At 48.8% G+C, this 23670-nt stretch overlaps 1 protein-coding gene across 1 annotated transcript; it reads right to left on the bottom strand.

Moving 5' to 3' along the window:
- Window positions 1-3543: 3543 nt before the first annotated feature.
- On the bottom strand, window positions 3544-9556 carry LOC120664351 (cingulin-like). The gene is made up of 7 exons (XM_039943528.1): window positions 9156-9556; window positions 8164-8277; window positions 7929-8017; window positions 7560-7637; window positions 5464-5592; window positions 4986-5192; window positions 3544-4128 (listed from the first exon to the last, which is right to left on the bottom strand). Exons 1-7 carry the CDS (start codon window positions 9181-9183, stop codon window positions 3814-3816), a joined length of 960 nt encoding a protein of 319 aa, XP_039799462.1. The 5' UTR covers window positions 9184-9556; the 3' UTR covers window positions 3544-3813.
- Between the last annotated feature and the right edge of the window lie 14114 nt (window positions 9557-23670).

A 23670-nucleotide genomic window follows, 5' to 3' on the forward strand; every position in this document is an offset into this window, starting at 1 on the left:
GCGCTCGCCTTCGTGCGAGACTTCTGGTGTGTTTCGGTCGGCCTATGGGTTGAAAGCAGCCTGTCAAGTTACACTTAATTAAGCTAATGCGCCTGATGCGTTCAGATGATGGTGGTTACGCTTAATTAAGCGTTTTAACTCGGCGGGTCTGTCACAGCTGGTATCAGAGCTGAAATGCACCAGGGGTACCATCAATATTATTTTGGTGTTTTCAAGACTAAAAATGAATTTCAGAAATCTACATTGATTTGCGATTAAGGGATTAGGAGAGATTAGATCATAAGCCCTATATAGCATATGATATGTCAGGTGGCTATATATATAATATCAACTAACTTCTAGCCATGTAGTAGTTATGAATAGATGTATATATTGTGATTTTTCTGCAGGTACACTAACCCCGCTTACGTAGGGAAAGTTCATAGTAGACTGCTAGTGTATATAGTGAGAGTACGTATTGTGCCACCGAATGGTCTTCGTATATTGCCATAGATTGATGGGCAAAAATTTATTTTTTGTGAGGACGTATAGGTCATGCGTGCATCATATCATACATGTTATTTTGTTTTGGATGTTTATTAGTATCTCCGCATGAGTTTCTGTGCGTTGTGCACGTTTCACTTTTGATGATGTCGGACCTAATGTGGTTAGAAAAATAGGAAGATTAGTGCGCTATAATTGAGCAAAACCTATCTTCGCGTTTAAACAACTAAAATTCAAAGATACGAGTTTGGTGTTGGTCTGTGTTTCTTGTCTCTGAGGATGAAGTCTTCTGGTCGATTGCTATTATCCTTGAGGGTCGAAATAAGGATGTGATCTTTAGGCGATATCCTTGGTTGACTATCTTAGTCTGACCTCCAATTCATAACCAGCTATCGATAACTCATTAGTGGCTCAATGACCATTTCCTTTTATCCGGACGATAATTTTTCCTACTCTTGGTCAACGGTAATTTGAGACCGTATATCCTCATCGTTGGGCCATACCTTCAAATGCTCCAAGATAATTCATCCCGGTCATCCTTGATGACTAAGAACATCCGGTTGTTCTTCTAGTATTGATATTGTTTAATTTTTACTCACCATGATTCCTATATCTTATGTGGACCGTTTGCATTCTTGCTCAAATAAATATAAATAAATCAAATGGGAACAAGAGAGAAAGTGTCACGCAGCAAGCCCCTAACTGGCGCGCCAACTGTCGGCGTCCTGACCCGGGGGTCCGGATCCCAACTAGTAAATGCTGCATGTTTGCTCGTCCCAGATGTTGATGCAAGAGACAACACAGTAATGCACGGGTTTATCCTGGTTCCGGCCGCGGGGCCGTACGTCCAGCAAGAGGGTGTGCGAGGGCACTGTATTATCTTGCACCCGGAGTTCTTGTAGTAGTGGGTACAAGCGAGGCGAGAGAGGGAGGGAGGCTCCCAAGTCTTCTGCTAGAAGAGGAGTTGAGCGTGGCGAGTAGCGATGTTGGGGCTAGAAGCGAGTATGTGCTCTGTGAGCGGTGTAACACCTAGAGAGCCGACTGACCCCCTTAAGGGAAGCCCGCCTCCTCCTTTTATAGACACAAGGAGGGACGGGTACATGTACAAGGGATCGCGGAAGTCGTCATTTCTCCCCGAGCTGTGGGGCAAGGGATCGCGGAAGTCGTCATTTCTCCCCGAGCTGTGGGGATACAACAGTCGAATACTGTGGGAAGTACACTGTGGGGTATGGTGTTGGGCGTGGTGGTCGCCCTAGGCATCGTCCTTGACCTCGCGGAGATCGCACCGGCGTCCTGCCAACCCCAGCAGGCGGCGTGGTCGTCGCTGTAGGGTGTACAGTTCTCCAGATGTGGCGTAGTGGCATTCCATAGGGCCCTGCAGGTCAGGGTCTTGCGTGCTCCAGTGGTAACGGGGCACGTGGCGATCCCGGATCCCCCTGGACAAAGTGCCGGCGTGCGCACTAAGGAGGTCCGAGGGTCGCGTGGAGGTCCCGGACTCCTCGAGGGGGGGAGGTCCGGGCCCCCGGCTGCTAGTAATGGGCATCCCTTTTCGAGGGGCTCGTGGCGACACCGGACCCCTTCCCGATCAGGGGGCCGGTACGGGACCATACGTGTGATGAGGTGGAGTCCGGACAGCCGGAGTTGGCAGAATAGTAATGGGAACTGTGCCGAGCGCGCTTCGTTCCGTGTCGCAGGTCCCACAGTGTTGCCACAGCGTCCGGGATGGCGGAGCAGTGACCGGAGTTGGCGGATGGGACTCCGATCACAGCCACTGTGGGGAATGGCGGCCTGATGCCGTCTGTCCTGGGTGCTGTGGAGGAGTGGTTGGCATTTAATGCCTCCGTACGACGGGCGGGTGAGCGGCAGGGCCGTTTGTCCCTTACGCCGAGGGGTGGCCTCGAGCGAGGCGGAGATGTTTTGCCCGCTCGAGGGTAGATTCGCTACCCTCGAGCGAGGCGGAGATGTGGGGCGTAGTCAAGGGTCTTGATGGGAGCCCTCGAGCGAGGCGGAGATCACCCCGCGGGTCCGAGAGGGGTGCGAATGGGCCGCACACTGGGCTTCTTTAAGTCCTTTCATTTTTTCCAAATTGGTAGGAGGCCGTGGGCCTTCGTGGGCTCGGCCGCCTAACATGTTTTTGTATTTTTGGGGTGATCTTAGTACCCCGATTAGGGTGTCCCTAATCGTGTTACCCGACACGTTCATTGGTGTTCTAAAGGCATGCTGTCATACTGGTATAGTAGCTGAAGGAAAACAACATTCGAGTCCATGATGAAAGAATTTACAATCCAACCAACAATTAAACACTATGGTTGCATGGTTGATCTTGGCCGAGCAGGGTACTTGGAAGAGGTAGAATAGCTTTTCACAATGATGCCCATTAAAGCAGATAAGGTACTTTGGGGCAGCATCCTATCGGCAGCAAGGGCACAAGGTAATGTAGGCTTAGGAGAGAAAACAGCAGAAGAATTGGCAAAGCTCGACCAAACACATGGTGCATCCAAAGTAGCAATTGTCAAACACCTATGCTGATGCTGGTCGTTGGACCAACGTTTCAGGTGTCAGGACTCAGGAAGGAACCCCAGGATGAAATTTTGAAGAGGCAATCAGGAAGCAGTGGCATTGTATAGTTATGGAATGAAGAATTTCTTCATTTTTATCTCTAATGGGCTTTCGTTCTCTGTTATTCATCCTTTCTGCTAAAGACGTTGTGCCCATTGTTTAGTAACTGAAATATGAATTTGACAGGCTACATATTGCTAGAAAACAACTAACGAACAATATTTGCAACACTTTGTGTAAGGGCAGCCACTGGCCCAGCATTGATGAAGAATGCAATTCGACAACATGCACAGAAGCCGCGTTGCAGAAACCTCTATCCTCAGCTTGAAAACTACAGCTCCCATAAACCCATGACTTGGGCCTTGCGATATATTCTTCTTACAATCACGCTACCATAATCTCCACAGGACATTTAACCCATCTTGCTTCACTCTTTGAAATGAAGATCAGGGTCCTGATGTGTGTGCCGGGCCCATACCGTGTTCATTAAGCATGCATCAGTTAATGAAGTCCTGACAGTAATATTAAAATGCTACTGACAAGTGACGGTAACAGGACAAGGACTACTTTTGAACATATCCCAAGTTATGCACGCTTTACAAATGGTGTAAACCGGGAGTAGCAAAACAAGCCACTATGGTGTACTGCACGAACACACTGTAGAAGCGTATGAACGACCTATTCACAAGCATCTGTCTTTCAGGAAATAAACATAATATCTCAAAGGATGATGCATGCTGTAAAAACAAAATGTTCTTGGCGTCGCACTCTTCATTCCATGTCAAACTCCCTCATCGACCTGGGGCTGCAGATGATGTCGAACGGCTTCTCGATGCTGTCCTGCAGTATTGTGATCTGCCCCTCCTTGAGAAGTATGTCTTCGTCTAGGGCTTCGATCTTCTTCTTCAGTGACACCACCTCATTCTGCATGATGCTGATGTTTCTTCTCAGCTGCTTTGCTTCCTGCCACGACAGGTCCCTCTCCTCTGTCACTGTTTTTAGTGTCCCGCGGAGAGCGGCAAGCTCCTTTGCAGATTCTTGGAAATCATGCTGTATCTCATTCATTGCTTCATCCTTCTTGGATACCTGTAAAGTGCAGTGCACTAAATTTGTAACAATGGAGCATATAGACTGTCGGTGATCAAAAAAGCACTTCAGGTAAAGGACCACGAGAAAGACTATCATATGAACATGAAGCTGAAATCTAAGATACATATATAGCATCTAACATGGAACAACATCCTAGAGTATTTGACTACCTGTTTCAAGAATCATGCCTTTTTGGATGGTACCAGAATAACCACAACAATATGATTGGCTGTCAATTGCTGCCTATCTCGGCAAATTGATCTGCACAATCCACTTAGTGTAGTACACAAATATCTACTTTATGTTGGTTTCTTAGGAACTCCTTTCTTCTACGACTAGCAGTGATGATCCCTGGAAAGAATACTTGCTGACCAGATGCCTCTAAAACCAAAATATATTGTTTTATATGCTACCTCGCATCATCCTATGTTTAGAAGTGGTTCTGGAAACATTCAACACAACATTCGATTGACAATGAAGATCCTAAACAAGAAAACTTATTGGAAGAACATCAACAGTAGACTAAATCTCGACTTGGGCACATTTTATCCTAGATTCTTAGCATGATGTCAAAATTTGAAAAGCAATGAGTAGCACAATGGATTTGTACAGTTGACAGAAAAATTTTAGACCAATGAGATGGAAGTTAAAACTCCCGCCCTCTAACCAAGTCGTTCAGCAAAAGCCTGCTTATAATTATTTTGAAATATACTGAAACCTGAATATTACAAGGCTAACACCAGACAACTTCACAGTAATACATGATAAACGGGAAATCATTCTCACAATCCTACTTTGATCAGAGAAAAGATATTGAGCTGTTGGTTTATTGGGGAGTAAGTATGTGATGTTACCTGAAGCTCTAACTGTTTAGCCTTGTGGGTGATGCAAGAAAGTTCACCCTGAACTCTCTGGATCTCATTTATCATAACATCTTGGAGACGAAGTGAAGATGTTAGATCCGCTTCCAGTTGTTCAATGTCAAGTTCCTTTAAAAAGACTGCCTCTTTTAGTACTCTGCTCAGCATAGCCTCTTCTTTCAGCTTGAGTTCAAAATCATCCTGCATAAGAGTGGAAGTTATTCAGTGGTGACAGAAATATGCTTAAGAAACTAAATTACTAAAACCATCAAACCATTTCAACTTTTCATAAAAGTTAAATCACTACTAAGTGGACTATAGGCATCCTACGTAAATTATTAATGCAGAAGTTTCAGGAAAACACGTTCTATAGTTAACTATCCAGAAACATACTTATGGAGAAACTTTACTATCACAGTTTTTTTAATTTACTTCAAATAGCAAAAGTCCTTTTATACCAGAAATAGCTCACCATTTGCTCCCCGGAAGGACTACTTCCAGCAATCTCACTAGATTTTTGTTGTACATTTAGCTTTTCACTTAGTACATAATTCATTGTCTTCAAACTTCGCTTCATACTTTCAATTTCTCCTTTGATGCTCTGGTACTCAAAAGTGTAATCACTGATTGTTAACACATCATTGCCACTGAAAGATTCATGTTCATGTTTCTTGTGTTTGATTAAATCCAACAATTTGGTGCAAAGTTGGCTAATCTTATCAAGCAATGACAAGCCCTACAGCTACATTCAACGTCCTAGGCGGCGCCGTAGTTTACTGCCCGCCAGCACCCCTGCCCTGCCGCGCCGTGGCTCAAGCCGCTGCCACCAATGCATCTTCTTAGCCTGCACCTGGCTCCGGTTGGCAATCTTCCTCCATATGTTGACGCTTGCTGGTGCCTTCCGCTTGGCCCGCAAGTGCCGCTTCATCGCGACGAATAACGTGTGCATGTTCCCGTCGCCGCCGGGCCGCTTTCCCGGCGTGTTCACCACCACCCGGCTCATGGACTTCTTATCCTGGCCTTTCGTGCGGTGGAGCATTCCCTCGAGATACTTCCATGGCGACATGTGGTGTTGTTCGCCAGGAATGCGACGGGATGACGGGCCCTCCTGGTCGTGCCTGTAGTGGTAGTGGTGGTGGAACACCGTGGCGATCTTGTTCTTAAGCATCCGTAGCCGCTCCACCCGCTTTGCCAGGACTTCCTGGCGGCGGCGCCTCCTCATCGATCTCCTCACCTGAGGCGCATACATCGGCGGCGCGATCCCTCGCCACGGCATCGGCGGGGCAATACCCTGCCACGACAAAGGCGGTGCAATACCTGGCCGCGACACCAGCGGTGGTGAGTAGGAAGCAGAAGCGCTCGACTCCGGCAACACCGTAGGGCTCGTGGAATGGTACGAGATGGCGGCGACTGACAAGCTGTTGTGGCTGCTAATGTACATGCTGCCGGAGTCGACATGTTTCGGTGTTCGCCGTGGTTTGCGCCTTGACAAGCTCGCACTGGAAGCGGAAGCGTCCATGCACCGTCGCCAAGGAGTACTCTTTTCATCATCATCTTCAGCTCGGCGCAGGCGGTGCTCCTTGGGGTTCCGATTCGGCCTGATGCGACTATGTATGGTGACCATCGTGTTGCTCGAGGAAGATTGTTCCGGCATAGCCACGCCACGCCCGGCTCGCTCCAAGCCTCGGGGTGACACCGTGCCCAGGGACAGCCTGGAGTCCAGTCTTCCCAAACGACGCGTCAAGGAGGAGCTCTCTGCTACCACGCGGCGACCCGTGCCGTGGCCTTGCAGCCATTTCCGACCCAGAGACATCTCCGACGACACGGAGCGGCGCCTGTTGCTGCCCTCCGGCGACGACTGGTCATCACGAACGGAGGTGTGACGCGTCTTGTCCCGTTGTTCGGCTTGCGGATTGCTTCCAATCACCGTGCCATGCTGCGACGTCACAGCTATGGCGCGTCCAGCTCGCTCCGAGCCACGACTGCTGCTGGCCTCAAGCGACGTTTGGTTAGCACACCTGGAGGTGCGACGCGTTGTGTCCCATTGGTCGGTGTTCTGAACGCGTCCCGTCACCATGCCCTGCTGCGACGTCGCAGCTACGGGCAAGCGGTAGAGGCTGAGGCCGGAATTCTGCTGCTTTCCACTTGGACGGTGTCGTGGCGGCAATGCAGATGTAGTAGTCCTCGACGAGCGGTAGGAGGCGAGGCGGGTAAAGACGGGCTCTTCCGCTGCAAGGGGACCGCCATGGATGTGGCCACCGGCTCGGCTTGACACTGTTGAATACTGTGGGTTCGGGTTAAGCCGGTTGGGTCGCTCGCCGGCTAGGAGGCTGGGGAGGCTGGGCGACGCCGGTGGCCTCAAGCTCAAGGGTGGCTCGGCGTCGCGTGTCTGGCGATCTGATCGGATGGAGAGCTTCCTCTCCAGTGCAGGAGACATAAGAGAACCCGATATCATCTGAAAACAGATGATTTACTGCTGATTAGCACTTGCCGAGAACACAAAGAATGAGAAAGTGAAGTGCAAATGATGCATTTTCACAATTACATACTGGCACGAAAATAAATTACCTTTGCCTGCTTCAGGAGAGTCTGCTGGGTAGCATCATCTAGCATCTTCATCAGTAGAGCCCTGGATGCCTCATCTAACTGCACAATGTAAGAACAAATTAAACTTGTGATCGTATGTGTCAGATTTGCCAGCATATTTTGCTACTGCAGAAAATGTAACTTTGACATAAAAAATGCTTCGATTTCTCACATCCCTGCAGCCAGATTTTGAAATCAGAATGATTGCTTTGGTTTATCATGCCTATTCCTCAATCCTTCTCTCTTTCAAATGTATCTGAACACGATTTTCTACTGGAAAACGAAGTCTATCTTTGACTTGTTCTCACAAGAAATAGAAGTGACCAGTGAAGTCATAAAAAAGTTACTTACATCTTCATTTGCGGGACCCTTGCGAAGCAGCCCGTACAGCCTCTTGAGCGCCTGTAGATCAGACGATAGTTGCTCCAATTCCGTTTCATCTGGCATTCCGTTTGAAAATTACAATAAGAAACGAAAAGAGAGGCCCATCAACACACGCACATGTATCTCTTTTCGAAAAAAACGAAGTGTAGGGATGTCAAAGCTAAAGGGTCGACAGAGAACAAAGATTCGATCACAGACTAACCGCCATTGCGAGGTGAGGAAACCTTTGTCGTTGCTGGATCCATCTTCTTGGGGGAGCACCAAACCAAGATCGAGGAATCGGAATCGGAAGAGACTAGGTTTGTGCCCACGGGTGCTGAAAAATTTTCAGCGCAATAAGAGAGTGAAAATTTTCAGCACAATAAGAGAAAGTGACCCATACCAGCGAATTGCAAGCAGCTGAATATAAACATGCAAGCAATCGATGCCTTGCCGAAGATAAAACACGAAAAAAATGCAGGCAACGTAAAACTAAGCACTCATTCACCAAAAGACAATCAAAAAGTACTAAGATATGAATCTTTGGCAAAAAAAAAAAGATTATAAATAATTTGGAATGACATCACCTCCAACAAAATTATTGTCCATTGCTTGCACTGTTATTTTCAGTATAAACAATCCAAGCAAAATTTGTACAAACTTAACCAGCAGTGCAGGCTTAAAATTCTGCTTTACCTACAAATCATATATACGACATCCAGTTGTGGTGATATGCCACACGCTCGATACATATGCCTCTACATAGAATCTGCAATTGTTTATAATGTGTGCAAGGCAAGACATACCTAGCAGCCAGCAGCCATGGTGAGAACATTACTCTTATGGTGCTAACAAGTAAATATTGTTCCACTAACTAATCTTTTAGATGAGTGCAATTTGCAATATGATCAACTGGTTGAAAAGATTAATAGTGGCACTTTTAGATGCTGCAGTGTCAAAGTTGTGTGTTCAGATTGATCAGCTTGTCTACATAATATCCAGATTCCTCTTCCTATTCACATATAAATATATTGATTTTGGCATCCTATTTCTATATACTTGCAATGTTCAATGCACTAAAGGAGAAACTTGACGGAAGTCAAACTTGCAATGACGGCAGCATGTACAAAATCTTTTTTTGGTTGTCTGAATTCCAAAAGTGCTACCAGCTTTAGTGTAGCAACATAAAAGAAAAAACAACAGAACGGTGCATACTCTGGATGCGGGCGGCAGGGCACAGCATGAGACGCGCGCTGCCACCGTGTGGGAGAGCCGGGATGACGCCGCCCCTGGAGCCGCGGTGAAGGGCCACCACGCCCAGGCTGCTGGCTTGCCGCGGTGGCCGAGGCAGAACTGCTGGCTGCTGGCAGACGCGTGGCGGGGGAGCGCCCTGGGCGGCAGCAATGCGGTGGCCACGGGCCCGGATCCACCTGCTGGGGGAGCGCGCTGGGCGGCGACGAGACAGCGGCGAGGCGGTGTCCAATGGGAAGGAGGGGAGCGTGGGTCGACGGCGCCGTGCGCGGGGCGTGGAGCGGCGGCGCGCGCCGGATGAGCGCGGCCCCGGCGCTAGAGCGGCGGCGCCGAGCGCGGGGCGGCGGGGGAGGGGCGCGGGGATCGGTGGCTTGGTGGGGGGGGGGGGGGGGGGCGTGCGAGGAAACCGTCGAGAGGCGCGGGGCCGGACGGGGGAAGCAGTGACGCACGTTTTTGAGCGGGGGCACAACCACGGGAGGCAGATCCATCGAAAGGGTCCCCCCCCCCCCCCCCCCCCCCCCAATGCGCATACGCTTTGATCACGCTCCTCCTCTCCGTTTACCACGTCCGTCTCTCCCTCCGTCAAAAATGTGCCCGCCACTCTTCTCTCCGTTTAACCACGCATACGGAGGGAAACGGCGCGCGTGGGAGTCGAAGCGAACGCATATCATACTTGGACATTTTTCAAATGCTTAAACGCACAACAAATCTGGACGGAGGGAGTAATTCAAAACAAATCAATAAACTTATGACTACACGACATGTTTCTGTAGAAAGATTGGGCAAAAAAAAGACACCTGCAACATGAAATAAAGTCTCCCTGCAACAGTTACAAAATCCTTCCCCTCCGGGCAATACGATGTTTATTGGAAGCAACACCTGAATAATTATCAATGATGATCACATTAGGCACGAGTACTACTTACCATGTCATGGTTCAAGTGACACCCTTTCATCTACGATTAATTTTGTGCCTTTCATAGATTGGATAGTGATCCTCTATTGTCTCTTTTTCATCACCCCCCCCACTTTTAATATGCGCGGTGATTAGGGCCGGAAACGAGCCGAGCCCGGCTCGGCTCGGCTCGGTAATTTCACGAGTCGTTGAAAGAGGCTCGGCTCGGCTCGCGAGCCGGCTCGAGCCGGCTCGCGAGCCACAGCTAGTTATTGCACATTTGCATCACAGTTCACAGATCACATACAAGAGTGCAACCACATCAAGATTTTAACAGTACCACATAAAGATTTTAACAGTATCATATCAATATTTTAACAGTACCATAGCCACAGCAAGATAAAATGAAGAGAAAACATTTTAAATTACATGACAATTGACAAGTGGTGCATATGTGGCTCAGCTCGCGAGCCGGCTTGGCTCGGCTCGGTATTTTAGCGAGCCGAAAAAAGGGGCTCGGCTCGGCTCGTTCCAGGCTCGCGAGCCGCGAGCTTTTTTTTCGAGCCCTAGCGGTGATGAGAGAATGCTCTAGGTATAGTGTGCCATCGGTCCTCATCACCATGTTATCTTGAGTCTTTAATAAGCCAATTTATGCATTCATGACCTACGCATGTTCAACCATTACAATTTTAAATTGCCAATGCTAAAAATGTGGACATTTATAATTGCATATACTATAGGCAAATGTTACCTCATCGTACACATGTTGCCTTGGCTGAAACAGAATGTACTAGAGTTAATTCTAAATTTTCACAAAATGAGAAACCACATTTGAAACATCAAGAGGCCAAATTTGCGCAGTTGGATGACTCCCCGTGTCTGATTTTGTAGTTGTAGGTTAAAAATCACATTTTTTTATTTCAAGAGGCCAAATTGATTTTTATTTCATAAAAGGAAATGCAATGACAGATCCGTTGGATGATAAAAAAAAACTGAAAGTAGCGGAATTAGTTTGTTGGGCGCCCGCCGTGGAAATGGAGATATGTGACTAGCTTGGTGTTTGATGGTAAAAGTGGCGAAGGACCCGGCTGGCAGTGATCTACAAAGTGCTGGCTCTGCTCAAGCACCGGAAGGTTTTGGTGCAGACAAAGGAGATCATGAAAGTGGAGGTCATTATCAGCGTGACCGCAGAAAGGACTCGAGCAAAGTCTGGTGTTTTTGTCAGTCTGAGCTGCCGAGCTGGTATGTTAGGACCCGGCAGCTACTGTGATTTTAAGAGGCAGATCCGGCGGGTGCTGCTGCATCGGGGCCGTTCAACATACACTAGCGAGCGCTTTATTAGTAGTTTCAGAATCTGAGGGAGCGAAACTGGTGACCAGAGGGGGGTGAAAGGGAGGCGATCAAAAACTTCAATCCTGAAGCACTGGTGATTCCAGAGGGTTTGGCACGAGGCTAGAAGCACGGGAATCACTCCAAAGAGCTCTACGAACCGTCGCAATCTAGTGCACCAAAATCGAAACAAAAATCAATCACAAAAAGCACGAGAGGGACGGGATTGGATTGATTCAAAAGTCCAGATGGCACAAGGAGGATGAGGCCTCCTTTCCCAATCAAATCCGATACAAAGTCTCACAAAACCATAACAAATCCTACTCTAAAGAGAAGAACAGGGGGAGGGAGACGCAGGGGCGGCGGCCTGGAGAACAGAGGAGTCCACGAACAGATTACAAAAGCCGCAATTAACCTAACACAAGTGAAGGGGTATTTATACCCGCGGGACTGGTCAGACCGGTTGGTTAGACCGGTCAGACCGGTGCCAGGGACCGGTCAGACCGGTTGGCCTGCAGCACCCCCTGTACACATCTCATCTGACGGCCGAGGTTCTTTCTTCGAAACGAAGTCTTCTCCGCGATGCCGCCATCTTGATGAAGATCAGGTCCGCGGTTTTGAAGGGTCTGCGAAACCCGGGTAGGTGGCCGGTTTTGAGAAAACCGCCAAAACCTCACGCGCGAGAAGATTCCCGCCTCCACGCCGTTCCCGCCTCGGCCTTCTGACGGCCCTAGACGCCGCCCGACGCCCGTCACCTCCTCGCCCGCAGCGAGGCCCTAGACGCCGTCGACGCCCGTCGCCTCCATCAGTCCCGAGACCGACGCCCGTGCCTCCACGACTTGGCGTCTTCAACCGCCGTCCACCTCCTTGGTTTTGTGGTGCAAACCAAGAAACCCGCCTTCCGTCGCCGCTTGCGCCCTCGATCTAGGAGTGGACGCCACAGCTGCCGCCCGGTCCGAGCTCCGGTCCCGGCTGCCCTTCACCGCCGTCCACCGCACGGTCCATCGGCCACAGCACCTCCACGACAGCTCCCCGTGGACACTCGACGTCCGTGTACCTGCAATCCAAAGACCAAACACACGATCACACCGCATGGTTGACAATTCACTCATCACAAGCAGGATAGATTACTCAACATTCCTCAATCTCCCCCTTGATGAGTGCATTGTCAACACACCACCTGAAACCAGAAAAGTGATAAAAAGAAACAAGAAAACGAAAAACTCAAGCAAGTGACAGAAAAGCTCTGAAAGTCAATGTAACACCCGGTTTATAAAAGAGCATAAACCGAGCAATCATATACGTGCCAGGATCAAGTCACACGTATATACAACAGAATGAACAGTATATCACAGCACATATCACGAATAAGACATAATAAATCGTAATACGAATGTTATTTATTACAATAATGACAAAAATGTCTGATACAGCGGAAGCGAAGTACAAAATACGATAAAGCTCTCCGAAGCTGAAGCAGGGCGCCACAGGGACGTCGACTGGGAGACGAACACCTAGAAGTCCTCGTAGTCCTGGTAGCGCTGGACGAACTCCCTCGTGTCGGCAGGAACTGAGCAGCAGTAGCGTAGCCAGGGGGAAAAAAGTAGAGAAGAGGCAAGAGTGAGTACACAACTTGTACTCAACAAGTATAACACAAACTATGAGGCTCTAAGGTTGGCTGACTCAACTGCATTAGCTTTTAAGTGTTGGCAAGATTTTATTAAAGCTATTTACTACGAGTTGATGAATTACCATTAACCCAGTTACATAGTAATTAATCAGAATTAATTAAGAAACTACTGAGAACCAAACCGAAACCAAGCCACCAAGGTAACCCCGAGAAGCACCTCCCTCGTCGGAAGGAGATAACTTCACTAATCAAAAGGAGGATCTGGGCCGCTCATAACCGTGAGCTCGGCTAGTATACCAGTTTTACACTCTGCAGAGGTTGCACATCTTTACCCACAAGTCGTGAGCTACGCTAGAGGTTCATCACACTTCCTTAGGTGAGATGACTAGCGACTCACTACGAGGCCTTTAAAAAGAATCTCGTTGGTAAGGCGTAACCGCGAGAGTTAGGTCGGCGACGATGGGGCCCACCTCCGGGGGTACAAGCACAGGTACGCAAACCAAGCACAGACCAGCCGGAGGAGCAGGGACCATTGAAGCTTACTACTCTTGCCCCGCAGGTAAGTTACTCCAAACCAAAAAGACCTAATTAGTAAGCCAAGTCTATCCCATTCTAGCCTTGTGGTAGCGCTGTTGTCCCAGGTTGTCGCTCTATGAACCGGTCCTTATGGAGAGTGGCCAACCAAGCACTAAGCACCGTGCTGGCCCCCTAAACCATGTTTCTAAAAAAATATCTTTTAACGAGAAGTGAGCCACTCAAGCCACACAGAGTGCCACTCTCAGAATTAAATTCAAGTAAACCATTAATCAAATTAATTAAAAAGGACCAGAGTGTGTTATAGCGCAGCAACCTAGCACAACTAACCATAATGCAACCCAAAGGTATATACAAAGGATATAAAGTGGCTAGGAAATCCTTATAGGCATACATTATTAAAATGCAGTATGAAAATGTATTTAAAAGTGATGGGTTGTTCATGTTATACTTGCCTTCCTCGTACTGCTCTGGCTGCTGCTCAAAGTGCTCGGAAGACGGCTGCTCCGGGTACTGGTACTGGGGCTCCTCAGGTAGCTCAGCGTCTACTCACGAACACATGGCCAAAACAATGCATGATAATAAGCAGACAAGCAAACTCTAACAAAAGCTAAAGAACAGTACATCAATACATAAAAACAGCACACAAAACTACTCTAGAACTATTCTACGCGTTACAACGATCGCGTGGATATAAAGAACGCTAAAAACGGAGCTAAAACGCATAAACTAGGCCTAAAACAAGGTTCAGGGGCTTATTTGTAAGAAAACTGAAGTTTCAGGGGCTTTTCTGCTAAAACCGAGGGCTAAAACGTAAATAAACATTAAATCTAAGGGCTGACGTGCAAAAACACAAGGCCTGGACTGCGGGTACTAATTTGGGAAAGCTCAGGGGCTTAAATGAATAAAACAGGGCCAAACCGTAATTATTTTTCAAAAGGAGTGGACTGCGGGTTGATAACAGGAAACATGGGGGTGTCTTTAGAAAAACTACCACCGCTGATCGGTATCTAGCGTGGTCAATGGCCCTGGGCCGTTGGATCGCGATCGTGTGCGCCAAAACGAAGAGGTATGCAGGATCTAATCTGATCCGTTGATTGCGGATCGGATGGACCAGATTGAAAGGGGGCGACGGCGGTGGCGTGGGTTGCCGACGGCGACGAATCCCGCGGCGGCGCTCGTCGGGGTCTCGCTGGAGAAGGTCTAGGCGGCGCCCTGGGGCTTGGTTTGGGCCATGGTTTGGCCGGGGAGGTAGCTAGCGGCACGCGTAAACTTCCTATGGGGTTGTTGGGGTCCTAAGAGGCCTAGAGCGGGGAGGTCAAGGGTGGCGGCGGCTCGGTGCGGCGAGGTCTCGCCGGAGTGCGCTGTGCGGACCTCGGAAGCGGGCTAAGGGCCAGAACGACTAGCGCAAAGGAACGGGTGGGTTGTTGTGATGCTCACCGATGTTCGAATCGGGGAAAAGCGTGGCGCAGGATGCTTGGCGTCGCGGGCCGGCGGCGAGTCGCGGCGGCGCTCGGGGGAAGTCGCTGTGGCGGGGAGATCCGAGCTTCTGGGTGGCACGGGCCGATGCGGGGCGTCACTGTGAAGCAGGCAGAGGTGTTAGCGGGATTAGGCGAGCCACGGCGGCGAGGAATCGAGCGGAGGCCGACTCACCCACGGCGGCGATGTCTGGAGCAATCTCGGCGCTGCACAGGCCGAAGTCGGAGGAGAAGGGTCTGGAGAGGATCCTGGGCGCGCGGCGGGACTATTGCGGTGGTAGGCGAGGGCTGGAAGGGCGCGGTATGGCCGGTCCGTGACGGCGCAGAGGACTTGCGCGGTGGAGCGGTGTGGAGCGAGGGGGGGGGGAAGGCGGCGCTAGGGTTTGGATCGGCTGCGGGTGGATGGGAGGGGCGCAGGGGTGAGGATTCCTTTTATAGGGCGGCGAACCTAGGGGTGCGTGCTAGGGACGCGGGCGCAGCGCGGGGATCACGGCGAGTCCGTTCCGCGCGGCCGTCGCGCCGGAGAGGAAGGAGCTGACCCGTGGGGTCGTGCTGTCAGCGGCGTGGGGCGACGCGGGCTGAGCGGGCTGCTGCGCGAGCGGGGGGGGAGAGACAGGCCTGCGGCTGGGCCGTGCAGAGCTGGGCCAAGCGGGCGCCTGCGCGGGCAGCGTTGGCAGGCCGAGCGGGGGGGTGCTGGGCTGGCTGAGGCGCTGGGCCGGAGTGGATTGGGCTGGGGTTTGGCAGCTTGGGCCGGGCTGGTTTTCTATTTAACTGGTTTTTCTTTCTATTTCTCTCTTTCTAATTCTAATTCAAACAAAGCTATTTGAATTCAAACAAAATTTGAATTCAACTCCTATGCATTCAAACAAAATAAAGCCATGCACCAGCATGAATGCAACACAAAAATTTAACCCTATGATAAATTTTAATTACTTTGCGAGACAAAAAAAATAAATTAAATGCAAGGCTAAACACATTAAACCTTAGAAATTACATAAAGCCAATTTAATTTATTAAAAAAAATGCTGAAATTTAAATTAGGGTGTTACAGACCCTACCCCCTTAAAGAAATCTCGTCCCCGAGATTTAGCTGGGCTGGCTAGCAAAGAGATCTGGATATGTCTTCTTCAACTCATCTTCTCGCTCCCATGTAGCCTCAGCTTCACTGTGATGACTCCACTGAACTCTGCACATCTTGATGCGCTTGTTCCGAGTAACCCTCTCTGATGTTTCCAGAATCTTCACCGGATGCTCGGTATAAGTCAGATCCTCCTGGACGTCCACTCCGTCCAGGGGTGCCTGCTCCTCGGGTACTCGCAGACACCTCTTCAGCTGAGATATATGGAAGACATCATGAACTCCTGAGAGGCTGAGAGGTAACTCCAGGCGATAAGCAACTTCGCCTTTCCGCTCTAGCACCTTGAATGGCCCCACATAACGAGGTGCTAACTTCCCTTTGACATTAAATCTGCGGATTCCTCTCATCGGTGACACCTTCAGATACACATAATCACCAACACTGAAAGTCAGATCTCTCCGTTTGCCATCAGCATAGCTCTTCTGTCTGCTCTGTGCAATCCTCAGATTTTCTCGCACAGCCTGAACCATCTGCTCTGCATCATCTATGATCTCAGGACCGAAGAGCTGCTTTTTCACCAATCTGATCCCAATAGAGAGGAGTCCTGCACTTTCTGCCATACAATGCCTCGAATGGGGACTTCTTTAGACTGGCCTGATAGCTGTTGTTATATGAGAACTCAGCAAATGACAGGCACTTATCCCAACTAGTACCATACTGAATAGCACAAGCTCTCAGCATATCCTCCAACACTTGGTTGGTTCTCTCTGTCTGCCCATCTGTCTGAGGGTGGTAAGCCGTACTGAAGCGCAGCTTCGTATCCAACGAATCATGAAGCTGCTCCCAGAACTGAGAAGTGAACTGAGACCCTCTGTCGGATATAATCTTCTTGGGCACACCATGCAAGCAGACAATCCGAGAGATGTACAACTCTGCAAGTCTAGCACCGGAGTAAGTAGTGTTCACTGGAATGAAGTGAGCAACCTTCGTCAATTGATCCACTACTACCCAAATGGAGTTGTACCCTTTCTGAGTACGAGGCAATCCAACAATGAAGTCCATAGTGATTTCCTCCCATTTCCACTCTGGAATCTTCAAAGGCTGTAATAAACCTGCTGGCCTCTGATGCTCAGCCTTGACATGCTGACAGGTGTCACATATAGCCACGTACTCTGCTACTGAACGCTTCATCCCATACCACCAGAAACGTTCCTTCAGATCATAGTACATCTTCGTGCTGCCCGGATGAATAGAGTAAGCTGTATCATGGGCCTCACTCAGAATCAACTTCCGAAGATCCTTCACATCTGGCACACAGATCCGGTTCTTGTACCACAAGGTACCCTGATCATCCTCTCTGAAATGAGGAGCCTTGCCCTTTCTGAGCAACTCACGAATCTCCTGCAGCTTCTCATCATCTTTCTGATGCTGCCTGATCTCTGACTCTAGAGTCGGTACTGCCTCGAATGCTGCACTGGAAGTATGATGCAAGAAGCCCAGACTCAACTGCTCGAACTCCTCGCATAACTCTGGAGGCATCTGGAAAGCCACGGCCATGTTGACATAACTTCTTCTGCTCAGAGCATCTGCTACAACATTGGCCTTGCCCGGATGATAGTGAATCTCCAGATCATAATCCTTGACCAACTCTAGCCATCTTCTCTGCCGCATGTTCAGCTCATTCTGCGTGAAAATATACTTGAGGCTCTTGTGATCAGTGTAGATATCACACTGCTGCCCATACAAGTAATGCCTCCAAATCTTCAGAGCGTGCACAACTGCGGCTAACTCAAGATCATGAGTAGGATAGTTCAGCTCATGCCGACGTAACTGCCGTGAAGCATAAGCAATCACTCTGCCCTCCTGCATCAGAACACACCCAAGACCATCCTTCGAAGCATCACAATATACCGTGAACCTCTTCGTCTGGTCTGGCAGAGTCAGGACTGGCGCCGTAGTCAACCTTTTCTTCAGCTCATCAAAGGCCATCTGACGCTCATCAGTCCATATGAATGCCACATTCTTCTCTAGCAAAGAAGTCAAAGGCTTCGCGATCTTGGAGAAATTCTCGATGAACCTCCGATAATATCCTGCTAAGCCCAAGAAAGACCTGACTTCCTTTACTGTCTGCGGGGTCTCCCACTCTAGCACATCCTTCACCTTGCTCGGATCAACAGCAATGCCTCCCTGAGAGATAACATGACCGAGGAATGGAACCTCGTCAATCCAGAACTCGCACTTGCTGAACTTGGCATACAACTGATGCTCTCTCAGCCTCTGCAACATGAGTCTCAAATGCTCCTCATGCTCTTCTTCTATCTTGGAGAAGATCAGAATATCATCAATGAAGATCACCACGAAGACATCCAGATAGTCCATGAAGACCATGTTCATCAGGTGCATGAAGAAAGCCGGGGCATTAGTCAAGCCGAAGGACATGACTGTATACTCATATAGCCCGTACTTGCAGGTGAATGCCGTCTTCGGAATATCCCCAGGACGGATCCTCAGCTGAAAATAACCCGAACGAAGATCAATCTTCGAGAATATACGAGCACCTCGAAGCAAATCAAAGAGATCCTCAATGCGGGGCAGTGGATGCTTGTTCTTGATAGTGACTGCATTCAGCTCCCGATAATCCACACACATCCTCTTCGAGCCATCCTTCTTATCTACCAGCAATGATGGAAAAGCCCAAGGAGAGAAGCTGCGACGGATATAGCCCTTGGCTAGCAACTCATCAATAGTCTTCTTAACTTCTTCATGCTCTATAGGTGCCATACGGTAGGGCCGCTTTGCAATAGGAGCTGTGCCAGGCAAGAGATCAATACAAAACTCAATGGCGCGTTCAGGCGGCATACCTGGCAGATCATCCGGAAAGACATCCGGGAATTCAGACACCACGCGAATACCGTCCGTGGGTCTAGCCTCCATCTGATGAAGAAATCCAGAAGGCTCTACTGCACTGATAACAACCTCTTGGCCACTGGAAGCTGATAGCAAGACTGTCCTCTGAGCACAATCTATCCGAACTCCCCATTTGGCCAGAGTCTCCATTCCCAGAATGACATCAATGCCCTTGGTGTCTAGCACCATCAGATCAGTACAGAACTCTACTCCCCTCAAAGAAACACTGACTCTCGGGCAGTAAGTGTGAGACCTCAACTGTCCTCCCGGTGAAGATACTAACAGGCACCTCTTTAATGTGCTAGTATGAATACCATGATGCTCGACAAAAGACTGAGTAATGAAGGAATGCGTAGCACCAGTATCAAAAAGCACTGTAGCTGGATATGAATTAACCATGAACGTACCAATAACCACGTTGGGAGCCTCGGCCGCTGACTCGGCCGTCACGTGGTTCACCCTGCCCTGTGCTGGCGCCCTGGGCTGAGCTGGGCGTCCCTGCTGTCCCGCCTGCGCCTTCCGGGGGCAAGCGTTGGTGTAGTGCCCCGGCTGGCCGCAGTGAAAGCAGGTGCGAGGAGGTCCCTGAGCCTGCTGTCCGGTAGGAGCTGCCGGACGTGGAGCCTGTGGTGCCGGTGGAGCCGGTGGAGCACGAGCCGGAGGTGCTGGTAACCTCGGGCCCTGACCTGCCTGCTGCTGTCGAGGCGGGTACTGCTGCGGTGGCCTCTGCTGGTACTGCTGAGGAGGCCGGTACTGAGGCTGGTACTGCTGGGGCTGCTGGAGTCGAGGACGAGTGTTGCTGCCAGAAGCAACGGGGACAATCTTCCTCTTCTTGTCCTCCATCTCCAGGTGCTTACGCTCAGTGTTGAGCACGCTGTCAACCAGATGGTTGAAGTCGTCGAAGTGGAGGTTGAGCAGCGCGTACTGGAGGTAGTCCTCAAGACCCTCCATGAAGTGCTCCTGCTTCTTGCGGTCATCCGCAACCTCGGCAGGGGCGTAGCATGCCAGCTGAAGAAAGCGATCACGATACTCCGTGACCGACATAGTCCCCTGAATTCACAAAGACAGATAGATATCGGAAGATTAACCCAAGATTTCATAAGGATAGAACAAGGGGGCATTAGCTCAAAAGAAAACGCTGAATGATTATACTTAAGATTACCTACTTCAGTGCAAGGAACTCCTTCTGTTTCATCTTCATAACGCCCGCGGGGACGTTGTGGCTGCGAAAGCGCTCCCTGAACTGGAGCCAAGTGAGAGACTCGCGGTCATGGACTGGGTGAGACTCCCACCAGTCCAAAGCTGCCCCTCGCAGCTGTCCTGCTGCGTACAAGACGCGCTCACGGTCATCGCACTGGGCGATGTCCAGCTGACGCTCCACTGCACGGAGCCAGTCGTCGGCCTGAAGAGGGTCGGACGTGTGAGAGAACGTCGGCGGGTGACCCCTCAGGAACTCAGCACGCCTGTCACGAGGCTGCGGCGGTGGAGGAGGCGGAGGCTGAGTGTGAGCCTGCTGAAGAGCCTGAACAGTGTTGTTCAGGGTAGCCATCATCTGCATCTGGAGCTGGAAGTACTGCTCCGGAGTCAAAGGCGGCGACATCGGGATCCCAGTACCCTGGTTGTTCTGACCCTGCTGCTGGCCAGAACCGGAACCGGTGCTCCTGGTGTTCACCATCTGATTTGAACAAAAGATTTCACGAGTAAGGATATTGCAAGAATAAACTCAGATGGATATGATAACTCTTTGCGGAAAAAGACTCAGCCATGATAAAGTAGACAGGATAGAGTTGACTGTTTTACCCCCAACGATCTAACTCATTTTATTAATTAGTTAACCTTACATCTGAGTGATTTTCTTTAAACAAATTTAAACTACTAAGCTATGCAGTCATTCAAAAAATCCAAATCAAACATGTAGCATAATAACAAGCAGACAATTTTCACGACTTAGCCGAGTTTAGCAATAGACTCGACTAACACAACGCGTCGCAGATCGTGCTATCGTGTTATTATAAAAGGGTCACTAGCTAATACTCATGGTGGTCAGATGACTGATTCAGGCCAAATCTACGAAAACTTTTCTTCAGAGAAAGAAATCAAGGCAAGACGGGTAGAAAGTCATAGAATTCAAGGGGTATAATAGTAAAATAGTTTCAGCAGTCAAGGATTGAAGATAAGAAGTCCTAAAACTCGACCAGTACTATCTAGGCTTCGTCCTACAGTCGATACGGCTCTGATACCACTCTGTAACACCCGGTTTATAAAAGAGCATAAACCGAGCAATCATATACGTGCCAGGATCAAGTCACACATATATACAACAGAATGAACAGTATATCACAGCACATATCACGAATAAGACATATAAATCGTAATACGAATGTTATTTATTACAATAACATTCGTATTACGATTTATTATGTCTTATTCGTGATATGTGCTGTGATATACTGTTCATTCTGTTGTATATACGTGTGACTTGATCCTGGCACGTATATGATTGCTCGGTTTATGCTCTTTTATAAACCGGGTGTTACAGTCAAGAATAGTCACTTACTCAAGCACAGATCGATTCCCTAAGACAAGGGCAACGGCTCGACGCAATCGATCAAAAGCCAAAACATGAATCCTCAAAGACAGAGGTAACGCTCAACGCAGTCATGCAAGAAGCAGATGGAAAACGAGGAAACCAGGAGCCAAAACCAAAGCAGAAACTCCCCAAGAAAAGTTTTTCCCTCTCACAAGTGCAACTCTCCCAAAATGATGCACTATCAAAGCCCTGTGCACAACAAGTTTTTCAAAAATCAACCAGGTCTCCCCCTTGTTCGATCACTTCTCCCAAAATTCTCCCCCTTGTTGGCACATGCACACATCAAGCCTAAAAATACCTAAAGCTCCCCCTGAAGCTGAAACTCCCCCTGAACAGATGCTATGCAATGAATGCAATGCAGCAGGTGTAAGTGAAAGCATTCAGGGATACAATGATATGAACAACATCTAGTCACAAGCACGTGCGCATCCATAAACAAGACTTGCATCTAGCTCAACGGGGTATATCAAATCAGTCTAGAGCTAGGCAAGATCAGTTTAGGAGAAATAAAAGCATCACCCATGATCTAGCACTAACAAGTAGGGAATGGAAAGCAGTGCTACTCATACTCATACAGATGAGCCAAACCAGCCAAAGCATGTTGTACACATTCATTTTTCAACCAAATTTATGGCAATCAATTCTTAATGCCAGGGGTTAAAAGCTTGTCATGCTTTACTTAGCAACGAGGCCAAGCCTATATCAAAGACAATCAAAAGTTTAAGGCACTCGTTTCAGTCATGCACAGTCTTGCCTGGGTTCTCACAAGTGCAAAGTGAGCCGTCCCGAAAGCTCGATCAGTGCGACAAGCAATCCCACCTGGATCTTTTCAATCCATTTCAAGAACAGTTCAAGCAATTTTATCAGATTTAGATCATTTCAAGTATGAATTGCTGAACGAAAGGCTACACTAGCATGAATAAGATAGCAAAGCACATCAACACGCCCTAACATGCTAGTAGCCAAGACAGGGTGATCATGTTTTCAGATTTTTCAAATCAAAATAGCTTAACTCAGATGATGTCATATACACAGTGGAGCAAGCTATACATGATCAAGTTTATCAACTCACACTAGCAGGCACTAGAAGATCATAGCAATGTATACAAGAATGCTAGTACAAGTGAGACAATGCAAAATGCAAACATGTACAATGCATATGCACAATGCAACTACCAAACCTAGAAAATAAAGAGAAGCAAATAAAACCTACAAAGCTAACCAAAGAAAAGTCAGCGATCAAAAGGGGTAACAAACCCCAAGCTCCCCTCGCAAGCGAGCAAAGGTGTCCTGCTCTAGCGGTTTGGTTAGGATATCTACGGTTTGCCTCTCTGAAGGGGCATGGTTCAAGTCTATGTGGCCTCTCTCATGGTTATCTCGCAGGAAATGAAACCGGATATCTATGTGTTTGGTTCTGGAGTGTAGGACAGGGTTCTTTGCAATGCTAATGGCTGACATGTTGTCTACAAAGATGGGAACCCTACCAAAACTCAATCCATAATCATGCAAGATTTGTTTCATCCAAAGGATCTGGGAGCAGCAGCTAGCAGCAGCAACGTACTCAGCTTCTGTGGAAGAAAGCGCTACGCTAGCCTGCTTGCGAGAGGACCAAGACACCAAAGATGTACAAGTGCCGGATGTCGACTTGCGATCCAACTGATACCCACCGAAATCGGCATCAGAAAAGCCCACCAAAACCACAGAAGAATCCGCAGAGTACCAAAGACCAAATTCAGGGGTGAATTTCAGATACCTGAAGATGCGTTTCACCACCTGTTGTGGGAGGTGCGCGGTGAAGCCTGATACCGTGCGCAGAGGCAGACGCCGAACTGAATTATTGTGACTAATGAGTTTGTGCAGTTTAATGGATCATTATCGCTCATTTGGTCATATGTCAAAAGAGGCCCCTCAATTTCGTTATTCAAAAAGGCGATCTCGGTATTCAACTCAAGATTATGTCAAGACTAAGGATCCTTCTAGTCCTAAGTGTCATAAGGTTGAGAAGGACACTTAGGTTAGTATATGTTTTATAGTTTTGTAG

The sequence above is a fragment of the Panicum virgatum genome, chromosome 3N (genome assembly GCF_016808335.1).
Source record: "Panicum virgatum strain AP13 chromosome 3N, P.virgatum_v5, whole genome shotgun sequence".
NCBI lineage: Eukaryota > Viridiplantae > Streptophyta > Magnoliopsida > Poales > Poaceae > Panicum > Panicum virgatum.

Bases quoted from the DNA above. Each gene is read 5' to 3' on its own strand.
- LOC120664351 (XM_039943528.1), bottom strand. From the start codon at position 9,183: ATGCTGTGCCCTGCCGCCCGCATCCAGA. The intron at 8,018-8,163 runs GTTAGTCTGTGA...ACGGAATGCCAG, and splicing joins TTCCTCACCTCGCAATGGCG to ATGAAACGGAATTGGAGCAA. The intron at 7,638-7,928 runs GTAAGTAACTTT...TACATTGTGCAG, and splicing joins AGGGTCCCGCAAATGAAGAT to TTAGATGAGGCATCCAGGGC.